The 17790-nt window shown below is 50.3% G+C and overlaps 1 protein-coding gene across 3 annotated transcripts in view; it reads right to left on the reverse strand.

Moving 5' to 3' along the window:
• Window positions 1-17790, reverse strand: part of SYNPO2L (synaptopodin 2 like) — a 59294-nt gene that overhangs the window by 18075 nt on the left and 23429 nt on the right. For all 3 annotated transcript variants that reach the window (XM_034777523.1, XM_034777525.1, XM_034777524.1), the window contains 2 exons: window positions 16782-16933; window positions 10674-11317 (listed from right to left, as the gene is read on the reverse strand). In XM_034777523.1, coding sequence (XP_034633414.1) covers window positions 10674-11317; window positions 16782-16933 — 796 coding nt within the window. The remainder of the gene's footprint in view (window positions 1-10673; window positions 11318-16781; window positions 16934-17790) is intronic.

Here is a 17790-nt window from a genome sequence, read left to right on the forward strand (position 1 = left end):
CAAAAAAACTTCAAAAACAGATCCAACAAGAAACTGCTGAATTGGAATTAATTTGCAAACTGGACACCATTAAATTAGGCTTGAATAAAGACTGGGAGTGGATGGGTCATTACACAAAGTAAAACTATTTCCACATGCTAATTTTTCCCCCTACTGTTACTCACGCCTTCTTGTCAACTGTTCGAAATGTTATCACTACGAAAGTTTTTTTTCCTCCTGCTGATAATAGCCCACCTTAATTGATTAGTCTCATTATAGTTGGTATGGCAACACCATTTTTTCACGTTCTCTGTGTATATATATCTTCCTATTGTATTTTCCACTCCATGCATCCAATGAAGTGCGCTTCAGCCCACGAAAGCTTATGCCCAAATAAATTTGTTAATCTCTAAGGTGCTACAAGTACTCATTCTTTTTGCTGATACAGACTAACACGGCTACCACTCTGAAACCTGTTACTTTGTTCTGTCTGTTATTACTTGAAACCCCTTACATTCTACTTTTTATACTTAATAAAATTACTTTTGTTTATTAATTAACCCAGAGTAAGTGATTAATACCTGGGGGAGCAAACAGCTGTGCAAATCTCTCAATCAGTGTTATAGAGGGCGGACAAATCTATGAGTTTTCCCTGTATAAGCTTTATACAGAGAAAACAGATTTATTTGGGGTTTGAATCCCATTGGGAGCTGCGTGTCTGGGTGCTGGAGACAGGAGTACTTGCTGAGCTGTTTTCAGTTAAGTCTGCAGCTTTGGGGGCGCGATTCAGACCCTGGGTCTGTGTTGCAGCAGGGTAGCATGTCTGGCTCAACAAGACAGGGTTCTGGAGTCCCAAACTGACAAGGAAAATGGGCTCAGAGGTAGTTTCAGCACATCAGGTGACAGTCCCAACGGGGTCTCTGTGACTGAACCTGACACAGCCTGATTCTCCACTGCCCTACAGCTAGGGGTCAAGTCCTACACTGGTGTTAACTCCATTTGCTCCTTCTGCTGTGGTTTACACCTGTGCTGAGGGAGTGTAGAACAATACCACCTCTGAAAATGGTTGTGCATTTTACATCCACTTTGCACAGGTATAAAAGTAACCACAAGGTGCAAGGCAACGGTGAATCAGACCAATGAACGTATACAATGGATAAATACCAACCAGATGGAAATTACAAGAGTCTGGATTAGAAATTGGATGACAAGCAGAGAGCAAAGATTACTCATTTAAGACCTCCAAGTGGGGCATCACATGGGTGAGCATTGGATCTTTATTATATAATAGTGCCCCCAATGGTCTAGAGGAAGGTTTAAATTCAACAGTGATCAAATTTGCTAACACTACCAAATTGGAGGGATAGTAAACATGTGGGGGTTGGAGTGGTGAATTGACCTGTAAAGTGACCTGGAGTAGTTTGCATGCAATGAGATGAGTGGAGTGGCCAAGGACGTAAAGTGTTATGCATGTGCTAGGGAAAGGAAATAAACAGCACTTCTACAAATCTGAGTCTGTGAAAGCCCCAGGACAGATAGGAGATAGCAACCTTAATATGAGCCCTTCACAGTATAACACTCTTACAGAAAATGCCAGTGTTATTCTTGCACTTGTGAAAAGGATTCTTCTAGTTCCCTGTTCTTGGACAGAGGTTTCACTTGTTCATCTAGGGAATCCATGGTACATTCACATCTTGAATACTGTATGCCGATGTGGTCGCCCCATCTCAAAAAAGATAAATTGGAATTGTAAAAGGTTCAGAAAAGGGCAACAAAAACTATTAGGGGCATGAAACGGCTTCCGTATGAGGAGAGATTAAGAAGACTGGGACTTTTCAGCTTGGAAAAGAGACTGCTAAGGGGAGATATGATTGAGGTCTATATAATCATGACTGGTGTAGAGAAAGTAGATAAGGAAGTGTTGTTTACTACTTCTCATAACACAAGAACTAGGGGTCACCAAATAAAATTAATAGGCAACAGGTTTAAACCAAATAAAAGGAAGTATTTCTTCACACAATGCACAGTCAACCTGTAGAACTCTTTGCCAGAGGATGCTGTGAAGGCAAAGACCATAATAGGGTTCAAAAAAGAACTAGATAAATTCATGGAGGGTAGATCCATCAATGGCTATTTGCCAGGATGGGCAGGAATGGTGTCCCTAGCCTCTGTTTGCCAGAAGCTGGGAATGAACGACAGGGGGTGGATCACTTGATGATTACCTGTTCTGTTCATTCCCTCTGGGGCACCTGGCACTGGCCACTGTCGGAAGACAGGATACTGAGCTAGATGGATCTTTGGTCTGACCCAGTAGGGCCATTCTTATGTTCTTATGAACATAATGAGGTCACTCTAAATAGCCCTGTTGCAACTATACCTGGAATTCTTTGCATCATTGGGTATCTCTGCAATTTAAGAATGAGATGGAAAAATTAGGGAGAATACAAAGAAGGGCAACAAAACTGCTACAGATTCAAAGGAGAGACAAGAGAGCTGGAGAAGTAGACTAGAAAAGAAAAGACTCAGAAGGACCTTCTGAATCAGAGTCTCAGTGGAAAAAGGAGGAAAGTTATTCACACACTAAAGGTGGCAGGGCAGGGATCCGTGGCCTGAGGCTAACGATGGAAGCACTCTGGCGAGGTAGATGGAGTTCTTCCCTGTAAGAGCAAGTGAGCCGTGGAACAGACTCCCCGGGAGGTGGCGGAGGATCATGACCGCCAAGATTCAAAGGCAGGTTAGATATAATGTTAGTGGGAATGAGGTAGGGTGATATTCTGCAAAAAGCAGGGATTTGATTGGACAATCTAAATGGTCTTTAATGGTCTCACAGCCTATAAATCCAGCACTGTGGTCCCATTACTGACCCACTGAGTCATCCATTCCCCGTGCAGAATCAAGTCCACTTTTAAAAAACAGCTGGTTTTGAACCACAATCTTGAATCACCCCTCTGGTTCAGGAGACTCCAGAGGGCACCCCCACACACACACACACCATCTCTGTGGGCATGGATCGGGGGGATCCCTCACTAGGAAAGGGCAGGTGGTGTTTGCTCAAGAGGAACTAAGGGACTTCTCAATGGAGGGCAGCTTTAAATTGTGCGTAGGTGCCACCAGAGCCAGCAGAGGCTGTGCTGAATCCAGGCCCAAGCACTATAGTAACACCCCTTTCCAAGCCAGCACCACATCCCTTTGGGGCTGCTCTGGCTGGCCTTAGCCCCCAGCAGTATGATGCACTGCATGCCCCTTGCATGACCCTAGTGCCCCTCCAGCTGGGCTCCCATGGCAGCCAACATAGCCCAGAGTTCAGTCAAAGCCATGAAGGGCAGAATGTAAGTATTTAGGTGCAGAAGTTTCTCTAGCTCTCCTTGCCATAGCATGGGAATGCCTTTGCTCCTCTTACCACTCCCCCCTCGCTCCCCGTTCTTTTCTGTTATTCCTTGGTTTGTCACTGACCAGACCATTGTGCTATAGCCTGATCGGGGCAGAAAAGTTTGTCTCCACCCTTGCAGGCAGCAGAGAGTCGCAGCCTAGTAAAAGGCCATGTGAACCGCCATGGAGTGCCATCAGCCTGCGAGTTGCTACTGGGAACTCTTCCGCCAGGGCTCCTGCTGAGAGAAGCCTCACCCAAAAGGGAGTAAGTATATAAGGAAAGGAAAGTACTAGCTCAGCCTGCAATGGTGCTAGGAACCCCCCATCTAGCTAGCAACATCCTTACGTCACCTCCGGCCATGGGAGATTATTCTGCCATCAGAAATGCTTTGATTTAAATATGTGGCTTTCCTGGGAGCCTTCTGTGCTGACTCTGTCCTTGGAAATAAGCCCTGATGTAAAGCGATTACTCGTCCAGTGCTAGGACTATCAGGTGGCAGAGAGCAGCTGGACATGCCTTTCTCAGCATTCACCTCATACTTGTACATTATTCAAAGGGGAAAAAATAGCTTCAGCTTAGGGGAGGTGGAAATTGCTCTTTTCGTTGCTGTCCTAAGCGGGGGTGAATTCTAAACAGGCTGTGGAACAAACAGAACCAGCCAAGGCCTGGCCTTGTGTCATCGGTACTGCCAAGCTGGGTCTGATTTAAGATAGCACCTGCCGGATTGAGTCTGCCTTGTGACATGGGGCAGAGCAATAGCTCAGTGTGCTGCCATGAGGAAGGAGCATAGCTTTGGAGGCAGTCTCCAAAGCTCATTTGGGCAAGGAGACACAGTGGTATTCTCTCCGAGAAGGGAGGAAAACAGCTGTAGCAGTGGCCTTACAAGAAGACTCACATACTCATAGGTCAGAAGGGACCATCGTGATCATCTAGTCTGAACTCCTGCATGTCACAGGCCACAGAACCTCACCCACCCACTCCTGTTACAGACCCCTAACCTTTGGCTGAGTTAATGAAATCCTTCAATCACAATTTAAAGACGTCAAGTTAGAGAATTCACCATTCACTCTAGTTCAGGGGTGGGCACACTATGGTCTGCGGGTCACATCTGGCCCGCTAGCCGATTTAATCCAGCCCTCAAGTTCCCGCTGGGGAGCAGGGTCTGGGGCTTGCCCTGCTCCTGCACTCCAGCTGGGGAGTAGGCTCAGAGGCCACTCCGTGCGTGTGTGCCACAGCTCTGCATGGCTCCCAGAAGCAGCAGCATGTCCCCACACCAGCTCCTACATTTAGGGGAAGCCAGCGGGCTCCGTGCCTGGCTGTGCCTCCACGTAGGAGCTGGAGGGGGGACATGCTGCTGCTTCTGGGAGCCATGCAGAGCTGTGGCACACACTTGAGGTAAGCGCCTCCCAGAGCCTGCACCCCTGAGCCACTCCCATGCCCCAACCCCCTGCCCCAGCCCTGATCCCCTCCCGCCCTCCGAACCCCTCAATCCCAACCCAGAGCACCCTCCTGCACCCCAATCTTCTCATCCTCAGCCCCACCCCAGAGTCTGTACCCCCAGCCAGAGCCCTCACCCCCCCCCACACACACACCCCTGAAACTCCTGCCCCAGCCTGGAGCCCCCTCCCGCACCCTGAACTCCTCATTTCTGGCTCCACCCCAGGGACCACACCCCCAGCCAGAGCCCTCATCCCCTCCTACACCCCAATGCCAATTTTGTGAGCATTCATGGCCCGCCATATAATTTTCATACCAGATGTGGCCCTCAGGCCAAAAAGTTTGCCCATCCCTGCTCTAATTCAAACCAGCAGGTGAACTGGGCCCCATGCTGCAGAAGAAGGCAAAAAACCCTAGGGTATCTGCCAGGAGAAAATTCCTTCCCAACCTTAAATATGGTGATCAGTTAGACCCTGAGCATGTGGGCGAGACCAGCAACCAGACACATGGGAAAGAATTTCTGTGTAGTAACTCAGAGCCTTCCCCTTCTCGTGTCCTATCTCCAGCCATTGGAAATATCTGCTAATAGCAGGAGGCAAGTCTAGTGGTTACAGCAGGGGACTGGGAGTCAGGACTCCTGGGCTTTATTCCCAATTTGCTGTGTGACCACAGGCAAGTCTTTTAACTTCTCTGTGCATCAGTTCCCCCATCTGTAATATGGGGATAATATGAATGACCTATCTCACAGTGGGGCTGTAATGTGAATTAATTGATTGTACAGCAGTTTGTGGTCCTTGGATGACAGATACTATTGTACAACATATTGATAGAGCTGCACAGGTCACAACTCTAAAGAAAGGATGGATCTTGCCCTGCCATCATGTAAGGAGTTAAAATACTGCCTGGGTAGCAGGAAACACAAGGAGTAGGGTACATGACTGGAAGCCTCCTGATTCATACTGAGAAAGTAGGGCAATCGTCTAGTTATCTTAGGTGCATGTACACGAACGCAAGAAGCCTAGGAAACAAGCAGGAAGAACTGGAAGTCCTGGCACAATCAAGGAACTATGATGTCATTGGAATAACAGAAACTTGGTGGGGCAGTTCACATGACTGGAGCACTGTCATGGATGGGTATAAACTGTTCAGGAAGGACAGGTATGGGAGGAAAGGTGGAGGAGTTGCATTGTATGTAAGAGAGCAGTATGATTGCTCAGAGCTCCAGTATGAAACTGGAGAAAAGCCTGTCGAGAGTCTTTGGGTTAAGTTTAGAGATGAGAGCAACAAGGGTGATGTCATGGTGGACATGTGCTATAGACCGCCGGATCAGAAGGATGAGGTAGACGAGGCTTTCTTTGGACAACTAACTGAAGTTTCCAGATCATGGGCCCTGGTTCTAATGGGGGACTTCAATCACCCTGACATCTGCTGGGAGAGCAATACAGCAATGCACAGACAATCCAGGAAGTTTTTGGAGAGTGTTGGGGACAACTTCCTGGTACAAGTGCTCCTCTTGACCTGCTACTTACAAACAAGGAAGAATTGGTAGGGGAAGTAGAAGTGGGTAGCAACCTAGACAGCAGTGACCATGAGATGGTTGAGTTCAGGATCCTGACAAATGGAAGAAAGGAGAGTAACAAAATACGGACCCTGGACTTCAGAAAGGCAGACTTTGACTCCCTTAGGGAACTGATGGGCAGGATCCCCTGGGAGGGTAATATGAGGGGGGAATGAGTCCAGGAGAGCTGGCTGTATTTTAAAGAAGCCTTATTGAGGGCGCAGGAGCAAACCATCCCAATGTGCAGAAAGAATAGCAAATACGGCAGGCGACCAGCTTGGCTTAACAGTGAAATCTTCGGTGAGTTTAAACTCAAAAAGGAAGCTTACAAGAAGTGGAAACTTGGACAGATGACTGGGTAGGAGTATAAAAATATTGCTCGAACATGCAGGGGTGTAATCAGGAAGGCCAAGGCACGATTGGAGTTGCAGCTAGCAAAGGATGTGAAGGGTAATAAGAAGGGTTTCTACAGGTATGTTAGCAACAAGAAGAAGGTCAGGGAAAGTGTGGGACCCGTACTGAATGGGGGAGGCAACCTAGTGACACATGATGTGGAAAAAGCTGAAGTACTCAAAGCTTTTTTTGCCTCAGTCTTCACAGACAAGATCAGCTCCCAGACTGCTGCACTGGGCAACACAGTATGGGGAGGAGGTGAGCAGCCCTCAGTGGTGAAAGAACAGGTTAAGGACTATTTAGAAAAGCTGGACATGCACAAGTCCATGGGTCCAGATCTAATGCATCCCAGGGTGCTGAGGGAGTTGGCTGATGTGATTGCAGAGCCATTGGCCATTAACTTTGAAAATTCATGGCAATCGGAGGAGGTCCCAGACAATTGGAAAAAGGCAAATATAGTTCCCATATTTAAAAAAGGGAAGAAAAGGAACCCGGAGAACTACAGACTGGTCAGCCTCACTTCAGTCCCCGGCAAAATCATGGACCAGGTCCTCAAGGAATCTATTTTGAAGCACTTGGAGGAGAGGAAGGTGATCAGGAACAGTCAACATGGATTCACCAAGGGCAAGTCATGCCTGACCAACTTGATTGCCTTCTATGATGAGATAACTGGCTCTGTGGATATGGGGAAAGCGATGGATGTGATATATCTTGACTTTAGCAAAGCTTTTGATACGGTCTCCCACAGTATTCTTGCCAGCAAGTTAAAGAAGTATGGATTGGATGAACGGACTATAGGGTGGATAAAAAGCTGGCTAGATTGTTGGGCAGTGATCAATGGCTCGATGTCTAGTTGGCAGCTGGTATCAAGCAAGGAGTCGGTCCTGGGGCCGGTTTTGTTTAACATCTTTATTAATGATCTGGATGATGGGATGAATTGCACCCTCAGCAAGTTTGCAGATGACACTAAGCTGGAAGGAGAGGTAGATACGCTGGAGGCTAGGGATAGGGTCCAGAGTGACCTAGACAAATTGGAGGATTGGGCCAAAAGAAATCTGAGGAGGTTCAACAGGGACAAGCACAGAGTCCTGCACTTAGGAACGAAGAATCCCATTCACTGCTACAGGCTGGGGACCGACTGGCTAAGCAGCAGTTCTTCAGAAAAAGACCTGGGGATTACAGTGGACAAGAAGCTGGATATGAGTCAGCAGTGTGCCCTTGTTGCCAACGGCATATTGGGCTGTATTAGTAGGAGCATTGCCAGCAGATTGAGGGAAGTGATTATTCCCCTCTATTTGGCACTGGTGATGCCACACCTGGAGTATTGTGTCCAGTTTTGGTCCCCCCACTACAGAAGGGATGTGGACAAATTGGAGAGAGTCCAGCAAAGGGCAACAAAAATGATTAGGGGGCTGGGGCACATGACTTACAAGGAGAGGCTATGGGAACTGGGCTTATTTAATCTGCAGAAGAGAAGAGCGAGTGGGGATTTGATAACAGCCTTCAACTACCTGAAGTGGGGTTCCAAAGGGGATGGAGCTTGGCTGTTCTCAGTGGTGGCAGATGACAGAACAGGGAGCATTGGTCTCAAGTTGCAATGGGGGAGGTCTAGGTTGGATATTAGGAAACACTATTTCACTAGGAGGGTGGTGAAGCACTGGAATGGGTTACCTAGGGAGGTGGTGGAATCTCCATCCTTAGAGGTTTTTAAAGTCAAGCTTGACAAAGCCCTGGCTGGGATGATTTACTTGGTGTTGGTCCTGCTTTGAGCAGGGGGTTGGACTAGATGACCGGAGGTCTCTTCCAACCCTCATCTTCTATGATTCTATGGTAGCGGGATGCAGGTAAGATGTCCAAGACTAAGGGAGGTGGGACCCAGCTTTCTCCTTCCCCATAACATCTTGCTACAAGTTCTTGAGAGGAAATAATAGGTGAGGGGAATAGGCAGGGAAAGCTGGCCAAGAATGTAATACAAGGAGTAATGGCCTTAAGCTAACAATGAATAAAGGCAGGTTTAGATTAGATAGAAGGAAAAACACCCTCATGGTAAGAGCAATTAGTGGAGCAGCCATCAAAGGAGATCACAGAGGTGTTACCTATGGAAATGTTCAAAAACAATAAAGGAGGATGGAGTAGCCGGCCCAAGAGGATTAGATTTGGTTACTTCAGAAATCTCTTCCAGCCCTAATTTCCATGAACCCTAAGAATTGCTCGGTTTAATCTACGAAGCAGGTGGAGGCTGAGTGGACACAGAATTATAGAACCACAGAAGTAAGAGATAGAAAGGTCCTGTTAGGTCACTTTGGGTATATCTACACTGCGTTGTAAACTCAGGTCTGTGAGACTCAGGCTTGGGGACGTCGAAGCCTGTGCTTGAGCATCCACATTGCATTTTAAACCTGGGTTAACAATTGCTGGACCTGGGTTTCACAGCTGTACTAATGTGTCCACACTGCATTGTGCAGACCTTCTGACTGTGGCTTGAGCTGTGTCCACACCGTAAACCAACAGGGCTTGGGCCCAACTCACAGCAGGACTCAGGCTCTGACCCACCCCCCAGCAGGGTCCTAGATTCCGGTTCCTGAGTGCTTGGTGACTTGATTCACACTGATTTGTGTGTGGACGGAACGGGGCTTGGGCTCAAATATGAGTCAGAGTCAGGCTTAGTTTGCAGTGCAGACGTACTCCTCTAGTCCAGTGGTTCCCAAACATGTTCCGCCGCTTGTGGAGGGAAAGCCCTGGCGGGCTGGGCCGATTTGTTTACCTGCCGTGTCTGCAGGTTCGGCTGATCGCGGCTCTCACTGGCTGTGATTCGCCGCTCCAGGCCAATGAGGGCTGCAGGAAGGGCGGCCAGCACGTCCCTCGGCCCGCGCCGCTTCCAGCAGCTCCCATTGGCCTGGAGCAGCGAACCGTAGGCCGAACCTGTGGACGCGGCAGGTAAACAAACTGGCCCAGCCTTTCCCTGCACAAGGGCGGAACAAGTTTGGGAACCACTGCTCTAGTCCATCACCCAGAGGGCAGTGTATGATTGTTCCCTAGAGTGTATTCTCTGGTGTTTCGTCCAAGTTTAAATATCTCAAGTGAGGGGGCTCCCACCACAGGGCATTATCAGAGTTGGCTGAGATTTCCCCCCTCGCTTCGCCTCACTGGCATGCCCATGCTGCCCATGCATGGAAAGCAATCTCCTCTACTGGAGTTGGCCAGCTAGTGCCACATGCAGACACACCCGCTCCTGCTGATGCAAACAAGGCTGCAGAGAAATCACCTTCCAAAGGAGGAGGAAAGTGGACAGCCCCCCCTTGATCTTCATAGGGTGGGAGGACCAGCCCTAAGGAGATGTAAGCCATTGGTAACAATATTTTGGCATGGCTCTGAGCGGAGACTGTCTCCATTCTCTGAACCCAAAGTCTCTATCACAGTAATTCTCCTTGACCATGAGGGCTGGGTGTGACCCCTTTAGAGTCCATTCATATTGCTCCTTTGCTTGGACACAGCAGTGGCTATAGAGCGAATGGGGGTGCTTTGTCCCCAGGTGCTGCCTCCAGCCTAGGCAGTGAGAGACCAGGCTTAGGACTCACACCCGAGTCACTTCCCTGGAGCACAGGCATTACCAGCACTCTCTTGAACCCGGACAGTTCCAGTACCAGCCATCTCCCTCCTGTTTTCAACAGAAATCAGGATGGGGATGGGTGGAGTCCTGCCTCTTTTTGTGCTTGAATTCTAGACTCTGAACATCTTCCCTGAGCGCCTGCCAGAGGAAACCCTGAGCGACCTAAGCTGCCAGCTCAGATCCCTGCAGGGCTGGCCTGGCCCAGCCTCCTTACACACGAGAGAAGCTGGGTGAAGTGCTGGGTGAAGGCCTTTCGGCCTGGGAAGGGGAGTTAGCACAGGCAGGTTGCAGCAGGGGTGTAGAGAGGTGGGTCTGGGGGCACTTACTGGCTAGTTTGGCTTTCTCTGCATAGGTGGTGGTTAAATCTTCATCGACTGGGTGTTCTACTGGCCCCACCATGGGGATGAGGTGGCGCTCTGCTCGGATGGTCCTGGTGGCATGGGGCAAGAGCATGGCCTCTGGGGAGAGCTCCCTGCTCTCTGCTGGGGACGGCTGCAGCAGCACCTCGCTCTCTGAGAAAGGGGTGTCCATGCAGCTGCTGAGCTGCTGCACGATCTCTCTCTCAGCCACGTCACTCATGTTCTCTCCTCCCTCTCCGGCCTGCACCACTGCCTCTGCGGTGCTGTCATAGCCACTCAGCTCGGACAGGGACACCTCGTCCTGTGGCTCGCCTGGCTTGTTGTTGGAGCCCCCAGGTGGAGAGCGAGGGCTCTTCTTGCGGGCCCGCCGGTGCTTCTCCTGGGCAATGTTGTCAGCATCGCTGTCTGTCTCGCCGTAGTACGCCTCGCTGTCGGGGGGTGAGGTCAGGCTCCCCAGCTGCTGCCGCCGCCTGCGCTGTGGCTCAGGTGGGGTAATGGCTGGGGGACCAGCCGGCTCTGGGCTGACTGGGGAGGGTGGGGAGAGCACTTGTGGCTGCCCAAGGGAAAGCGAGTGCAGGGGCCGTGTGGCCGACCGGTCTCTGCCAGCCATCCTGTGGAGAGAAGGAGGAGTGGCTCAGTGAATTTCAGTCAGTGGAGGAATTCCTAGGATGCAGGGAGATGGCACTCAGCATAGGGGAGGGACAGGGGCCATAAATGTCTCACCTATCTGGATGATACAGGCCAAAGTCAAACCCACCGTATGCAGGTGCAACTCGGATAGCTACATCAGGGCCAATTCATCACTGACATTTCTCTGCTTCCTAGCTTGGCTGTGCTGGAAAGGGTGTTGGCTATACCTGTGACACAGGAATAGCAAGTGGCACCCCATCTTCCCCTCCCCCAGACCTTGGGGGCTGCTATGCTTTTCAAAGGCATATTGTCTCCAGGCCCCACAGCAGGGGCAAGGCACCTCCTCCTCCCCTGTCCATCCCAGCTTGGCTGATGAGAGCTGTAACTGAGCCCTGTACTCTGATTTCTGACTGTATATCCCACGGGCTCAGTCCTGATGGTTCTGGCCAGGCAAAATATCAGTGGTAATTTTACTTGCAAAAGGCTGAGTCAGGACTCCATGATTTGGCCTCTTGAGTTCTCACTGGGGCTGAATTCTGCCATTCTTATTACTCAGAACCTGCTGTGTCAGAACTCCCACTAGGCTGTGTCTACACTTACAGTGGCATGCACAGTACAGCAACTCCTCACTTAACATTGTAGTTATGTTCCTGAACAATGCAACTTTAAGTGAAATGATGTTAAGCAAATCCAATTTCCCTATTAGAATAAATGTAAATGGGGGGGGAGCTAGGTTCCAGGTACATTTTTTTCACCAGACAAAAAACTATATATATATGTATATGTATACTATGTATATATAAATATATATATATAGACACACACACAGTCTAAGTTTTAAACAAACAATTTAATACTGTACACAGCAATGATGATTGTGAAGCTTGGTTGAGGTGGTGAAGTCAGAGGATGAGTTAGTTCCCAGGGAATGCCTTACTGCTAAATGATGAGCTATCATTCGGCTGAGCCCTCAAGGATTAACACGTTGTTAATGTAGCCTCACACTCTACAAGGGAGCACGAATGGAGGGAGGGGAGACAGCATGGCAGACAGAGACAGACACAAATACCCTGTATGTTGGAGAGAGAGAGAGATTGCCCCTTTAAGTACCCTGACCCCACTCTAAGTACATTGCCTTTAAAAAAATCAGGAAGTTGAGACAGCAGCTGCAGCCAGCAAGCTCTCTCTGTCCTGAGCCCTGTCCTGTCCCCACCCTGCTCTACATGGAAAAGGGGTAAGCGGGAGCAGGGAGAGGAGTAGGGGGGAGGGGGACACCCTGACATTAGCCCCCTTCTTCTCCCCTCCCCTGCACAGCAAGCAGGAGGTTCCTGGGAGTAGCTCCAAGGCAGAGGGCAGGAGCAGCACATGGCAGTGGGCGGAGGGACAGCTGAACTGCCTGCAATTGGTAGCCTGCTGGGCGGCTGCTGCACAGGGAACTTAGGGGAACAGGGAACTGATAGTGGGGCTGCCGGTCCACCCTGGTTCCAAGCCCCCACTAGCTAGCTTTAACAGGCTGCTCTTCCTGCAAGCAGTGGACAAAGCAGGCCGCTGCCGAACAATGTTATAAGACAGCATTGCACAACTTTAAACGAGCGTGTTCCCTAATTGATCAGCAACGTAACAACGAAACAATGTTAACTAGGACGACTTTAAGTGAGGAGTTACGGTACAGCAGTACACATGTAGCTACACCCTGCAGCGGAAGGCAGGCTGTATCCACACTTGCCACTATAGTGCATAGCTACATGCCGCAGTGCAAGGCTCTGGCAGCAGGCAAGCGCGGGATGCTACACTGCTAAAAATAGCAGCATTAGATGTGGGAGGCATGGCTTGGGCAAGTAGAGAGCCATGTAGGGTACATCTCTGGGGGTTCAGGCGTGTAGGGCATTCTACTCACCTAAACTGTGCTTCACTGTCTCCGCTGCTGTGTATACCTGTGCTAGCTGGGTGTGCAGTGTCAGTATGCTACACCCCACTGTACGTGTAGCTGAGCTTTCACAGTCATGTACGCACTGAGTTAGGACTTGGCAGTTTGGCACATGGTCTGGGAAAAGGTGGTTCAGAAGCGGTTATGCTTCATCTTTCAAACCAATAAACGCTTATGAAAGAAAAGCTCATATGGTGGCGAGGGAAACTTTCACCGTGAGCCTTATAAGGGAGGCGGGGGCTGGGTGTGTGCTTGTACTGCAAGTGCTTGGAGCAGGTGGGTCTCTTTTAAATGTAAGATTTCAGAGTGGTAGCCGTGTTAGTCTGTATCAGCAAAAAAAACGAGGATGCCGTGTTTTTTTTTTAATTTAAGGGTTCACGAAAGATAATATGGTGCTTGGCTGGATAGTAAAAAAATTTAAATGACAGGCACCTACATCCTTTTTTCAAAAGGGATTGGGGTACTTAGGAGCCTAAATCCAATTGACTGTCAATGGAATTTTGGCTTCTAAGTGCCTAAATCCCTTTGAAGATAAGTCTTAGACTTCTCTGTCAGTTAGCTGTTGCAATGCTGAGTGCAACAACACCTACATACCATTAAAAATCTGGGTCTTAGGTGTGTTTGAAAATTGTACCACTTGCCTTCCTCTCAATGACATGGAAGGGGATAAAATGTGAGAGCAGTGGGCAAGGTGGCTGTGTTCCATTTGGGCTCTGGGGAAGGGAAGAAGCGATAATTAGACTAGAGCAGTAGCACCATAGAGCTAACCAGCCTGGTTTACTCCAGGAATTCCGGCACTCAGGGCCTGCAGCACCACATGATGCACTCTAGTGCCATCTGGCTAACTCACACGGTAATTCCCATTGCTACAACTGCTTACCTGGGGGGCACCATGGGTGCAAATCATGCAAGAGACAGCTCTGAATGAAAATGTGAACTGATGAGGGGGCAGGACAGACTTGGAATTTGGTTCTGTTGGAAATGGGCTAGTTCAGGGCTTCTCAAACACTGCAATGGTGTGAGCCACATGCATATCTTGACAGAGATGTCTCATTCATACACCCCTTCCCACTGCTGGTTATTAGGATCACCTCCGCTCCCACTCATAGCTGCACAGGCCATCATCCCCTCCCTCATATGGCCTCCCACACCAACTCTTCCCTCTTGCTATCAGTGTCCCTTAATCCCTAAAATAAAAAGATGCCTGTCTCACTCCCTTCCTTCCCCCTGCTGCTTTTTTAAAAGTCACTTAGCATTACTCATTGTTGTGGGAGTCAGAGCTAGGAACAGTACCCCGGAGTCCTGGCTGTTAGGCCCCGTATCTCACTCGCACACTGGAATCAGCACAATGACTCTCCCATCAGGAAGGAAATTAATGTTGTGCTGCATGAGAACATAAATATGGCTCAAGGAGCAGAGATGTAACAGGCAGGAGCATTTGGCAAGCCCCATTGAAGAGTAAGGCCAGCTAGTTATGTTATCCCAAAGCCATCTAATGCTCGCCTCTGGACAGCTGATTCACACAACCAGTGGGGAGATTGCCTGTGTCACTTTGCTAATTCAAAGCGTGTTGATTTTGTCCCAGTGGAATTTGTCCCAGCACCTGCTGCCTGCAGGTGGGCTCTGGTGTGGTGACATAAGGCCAGTGCTATTCTGGACACCTTCCACAGGCCTCTCTTGTCACACTTAATCACTGGTAAGAACCCAGAGCCACAGGAGAACACAGCAGAATGTCTCAGTGCACTGGCTCACTCCAGCTAGACCAGGGGTGGGCAAACTTTTTGGCCTGAGGGCCACATCTTGGAGGGGAAATTGTATGCAGGGCCATGAATGTAGGGCTGGGGCAGGGGGTTGGGGTGCGGGATATGGGAGGGGGTGCGGTGTGCAGGAAGGGGCTCAGGGCAAGGGGTTGGGGTGCAGGAGCGGGGGGGGGGGGGGGTGGGGGCAGGGGGTTGGGGTGCAGGTGCAGGATGGGTTTGGGGTGCGGGCTCCAGCCCAGTGCCACTTACCTCAAGCAGCTCCGGAGTGGCAACAGTGTGCAGCGGGGCTAAGGCAGGCTCCCTGCCTGCCCTGGCCCCGCGCCGCTCCCAGAAGTGGCCAGCATGTCCGGCAGTGGCTCCTGGAGGAGGGGTGGGGCAGGTGGCTCCGCTGCACGCTGCCCTCGCTTGTGGGTATCACCCCCGAAGCTCCCATTAGCCACCGTTCCACGTTCCTGGCCAATGGGAGCTGCGGGGGGTGGTGCCTGCAGGCGAAGGCAGCGCATGGAGCCTCTTGCCCCCCTCCCTCCCCTGGGGCCGCAGGGACGTGGTGCCAGCTGCTTGCGGGAGCAGCGTGGGGCCAGGGCAGGCAGGGAGCCTGCCTTAGCCCCGCTATGTCACGGGGCTGGCAATCCCATGGGCCAGATTGAAAGCCCGTACGGGCCGCATCCGGCCCGCAGCCCATAGTTTGCCCTCCCCTGCGCTAGATGGAGACCTGGTACTGATTCCTTGTGGGTGGGGACATCCTGCCCTTTTCTTCCCTGTTTGAGCACAGTCACCCTCAGGCCCCACTCTGCAGAGACCATCAGCCAGTGTGGCTCTTTATCACTGTGGAAGTCTCCTCACAGGGACATTCACTAGTGCTTTGTCCAGTCTGGGGTACAATAGGGGTGAATTCTGCACTCTCAGGGAGAGGGAGGAGTTGGAACCTCCCAGGGCTTTTCTATCTCTAACCTACAGGATTTACTCCCGATCTGGACTGGACCCTAATCCAGCAAACCCTAAAGCACTTGTTTAACTTCTCAGGAATAGTCCCACTGAAGTCTATGGGCCTACTCATGTGCTTGAAGTTAGTCCCCTGCTTCAGTGCTTTGCTGGATCAGGAAGTTAGCCAGCCCGACCTCTTGCAGGCCAAAGGGGGGACATGTCTGGACATATGCTTCTGACTTCTTTATGCCTCTGTTTCCATCCCATTATTGGCCTTTCTATGAAATGCTGTCATTAATGCACCATGCCATTTTTCCTTTAATGTAATTGACCTATGTGTAATCAAACCCAGTTGTACAGAATACTCATTTATCTAAAGTAAAGCAATGTCACTAATGTTACTAATGAGTGTGATGAACTGTCTTGTGGGAAACACTGCCTGCTGCAGAATGGAATCATAATTGCTCATCTATGAGTCATATTCCCTGTATTGCTAACAATGATTCTCTTAACTAAAGCAATAGGAGCAGGAGGACCTGAGTTCTGTTCCCCAAGGTTGCTGTGCAGTCTAATTGGCCATGGAGTACGGCATAGAGACAACCAGGAAGCCCGAGGAGGCCATACATTTATTGAATGCAAAGTCCTCCATAGGCCTGTTTTTCTGACTTGTTTTCATGCCCCAGTGTACTAGGACAAGGCTGCCCTGCCTTGTGTTAGCGAAAGTGTTACTCACATCCAGCTGTGTGACAGCTGCTGTGCAGAATGAAGCTGCGCTGCAGGGGGGCTGTATCCCTGCAGTTTGCTCCCTGCCTGGAGCCTGCACTCGGCTGTTACCTTTTCACACAGATGTGGAGCGTGTCGCAGGAGGAGTCGATGATGTGCATGGCGCTGGCGTGGGAAAGGCCAGCGCATAGCTCCCCGTTGATGGACACCAGCTCGTCGTTTTCCCACAGGCCCCCCCGGCAGGCTTTGCTTCTCTTGCGGATCTGGAAGAGGGAAAGAAGAGGGAGGTTGGGAGGGAGAGAAGGAGACTGTCTAACTTGGTTGACTTTCAGCAACTGACTTATTCATTGCTCTGCAAACTGTCCCCAGATAAGCCACATGAGGGCAGGGGGTGCTGCTTACTCAGAACAAAGCACCAGGGGCTGCTAGGAGGGTCGTGGAGTCTAATCCTGGCTGTCCTGGCTGACCGTAGGACCTCAATCAACCCTCATGAATCTCAGTGCCCAGGAAGGGTCCTTCTGATCTGCTAGGTGCAGAGCTGAGCTCTTCATTAGCCAGATTCCAATCTCTTAGTGTGAATTAACACCTGGATGCTCCTCTCCCTGCCTCTCATTCCCCATCCCACCCCCTGGTTTCAAAGAGTGTCTGTTCTTGTGGGGAGGGAGTAGGGTGACCAGATGTCCCGATTTTATAGGGACAGTCACGATTTTTGGGTCTTTTTCTTAGATAGGCTCCTATTACCCCCCCACCTCCTGTCCCGATTTTTCACATTTGCTGTCTGGTCACCCTAGGAGGGAGCGGGGGCACTTTCCCAATTAGCCCATAATCCGGCTGTGTCTCAGCTTCCCCAGCTGGGTTGGCTGAAGCCGTCTCTCCAGTGGTCTTGCAAATAGAATGTGCACTATGCATAGGTGGCTTTTCCCTTTCTCCACCTCTAGACCCTTGGGATTGGGCCAGAAGAAATGACACCTGCATTGTAGGGCAGTGTTTCTCAAATCTGGCTACCATGGCCGCATGCGGCCAGCCACCAGAGGCCTTTCTTGCAGCCACAGCCTCCTGGGTAGTGATGGGGGGGAAGCAGTAGCCTCTCCCCCAGGGCTGCCAGCCCTGCCCTCCTTTG

Source organism: Trachemys scripta, chromosome 7 (assembly GCF_013100865.1).
Source record: "Trachemys scripta elegans isolate TJP31775 chromosome 7, CAS_Tse_1.0, whole genome shotgun sequence".
Taxonomy (NCBI): Eukaryota; Metazoa; Chordata; order Testudines; family Emydidae; genus Trachemys; species Trachemys scripta.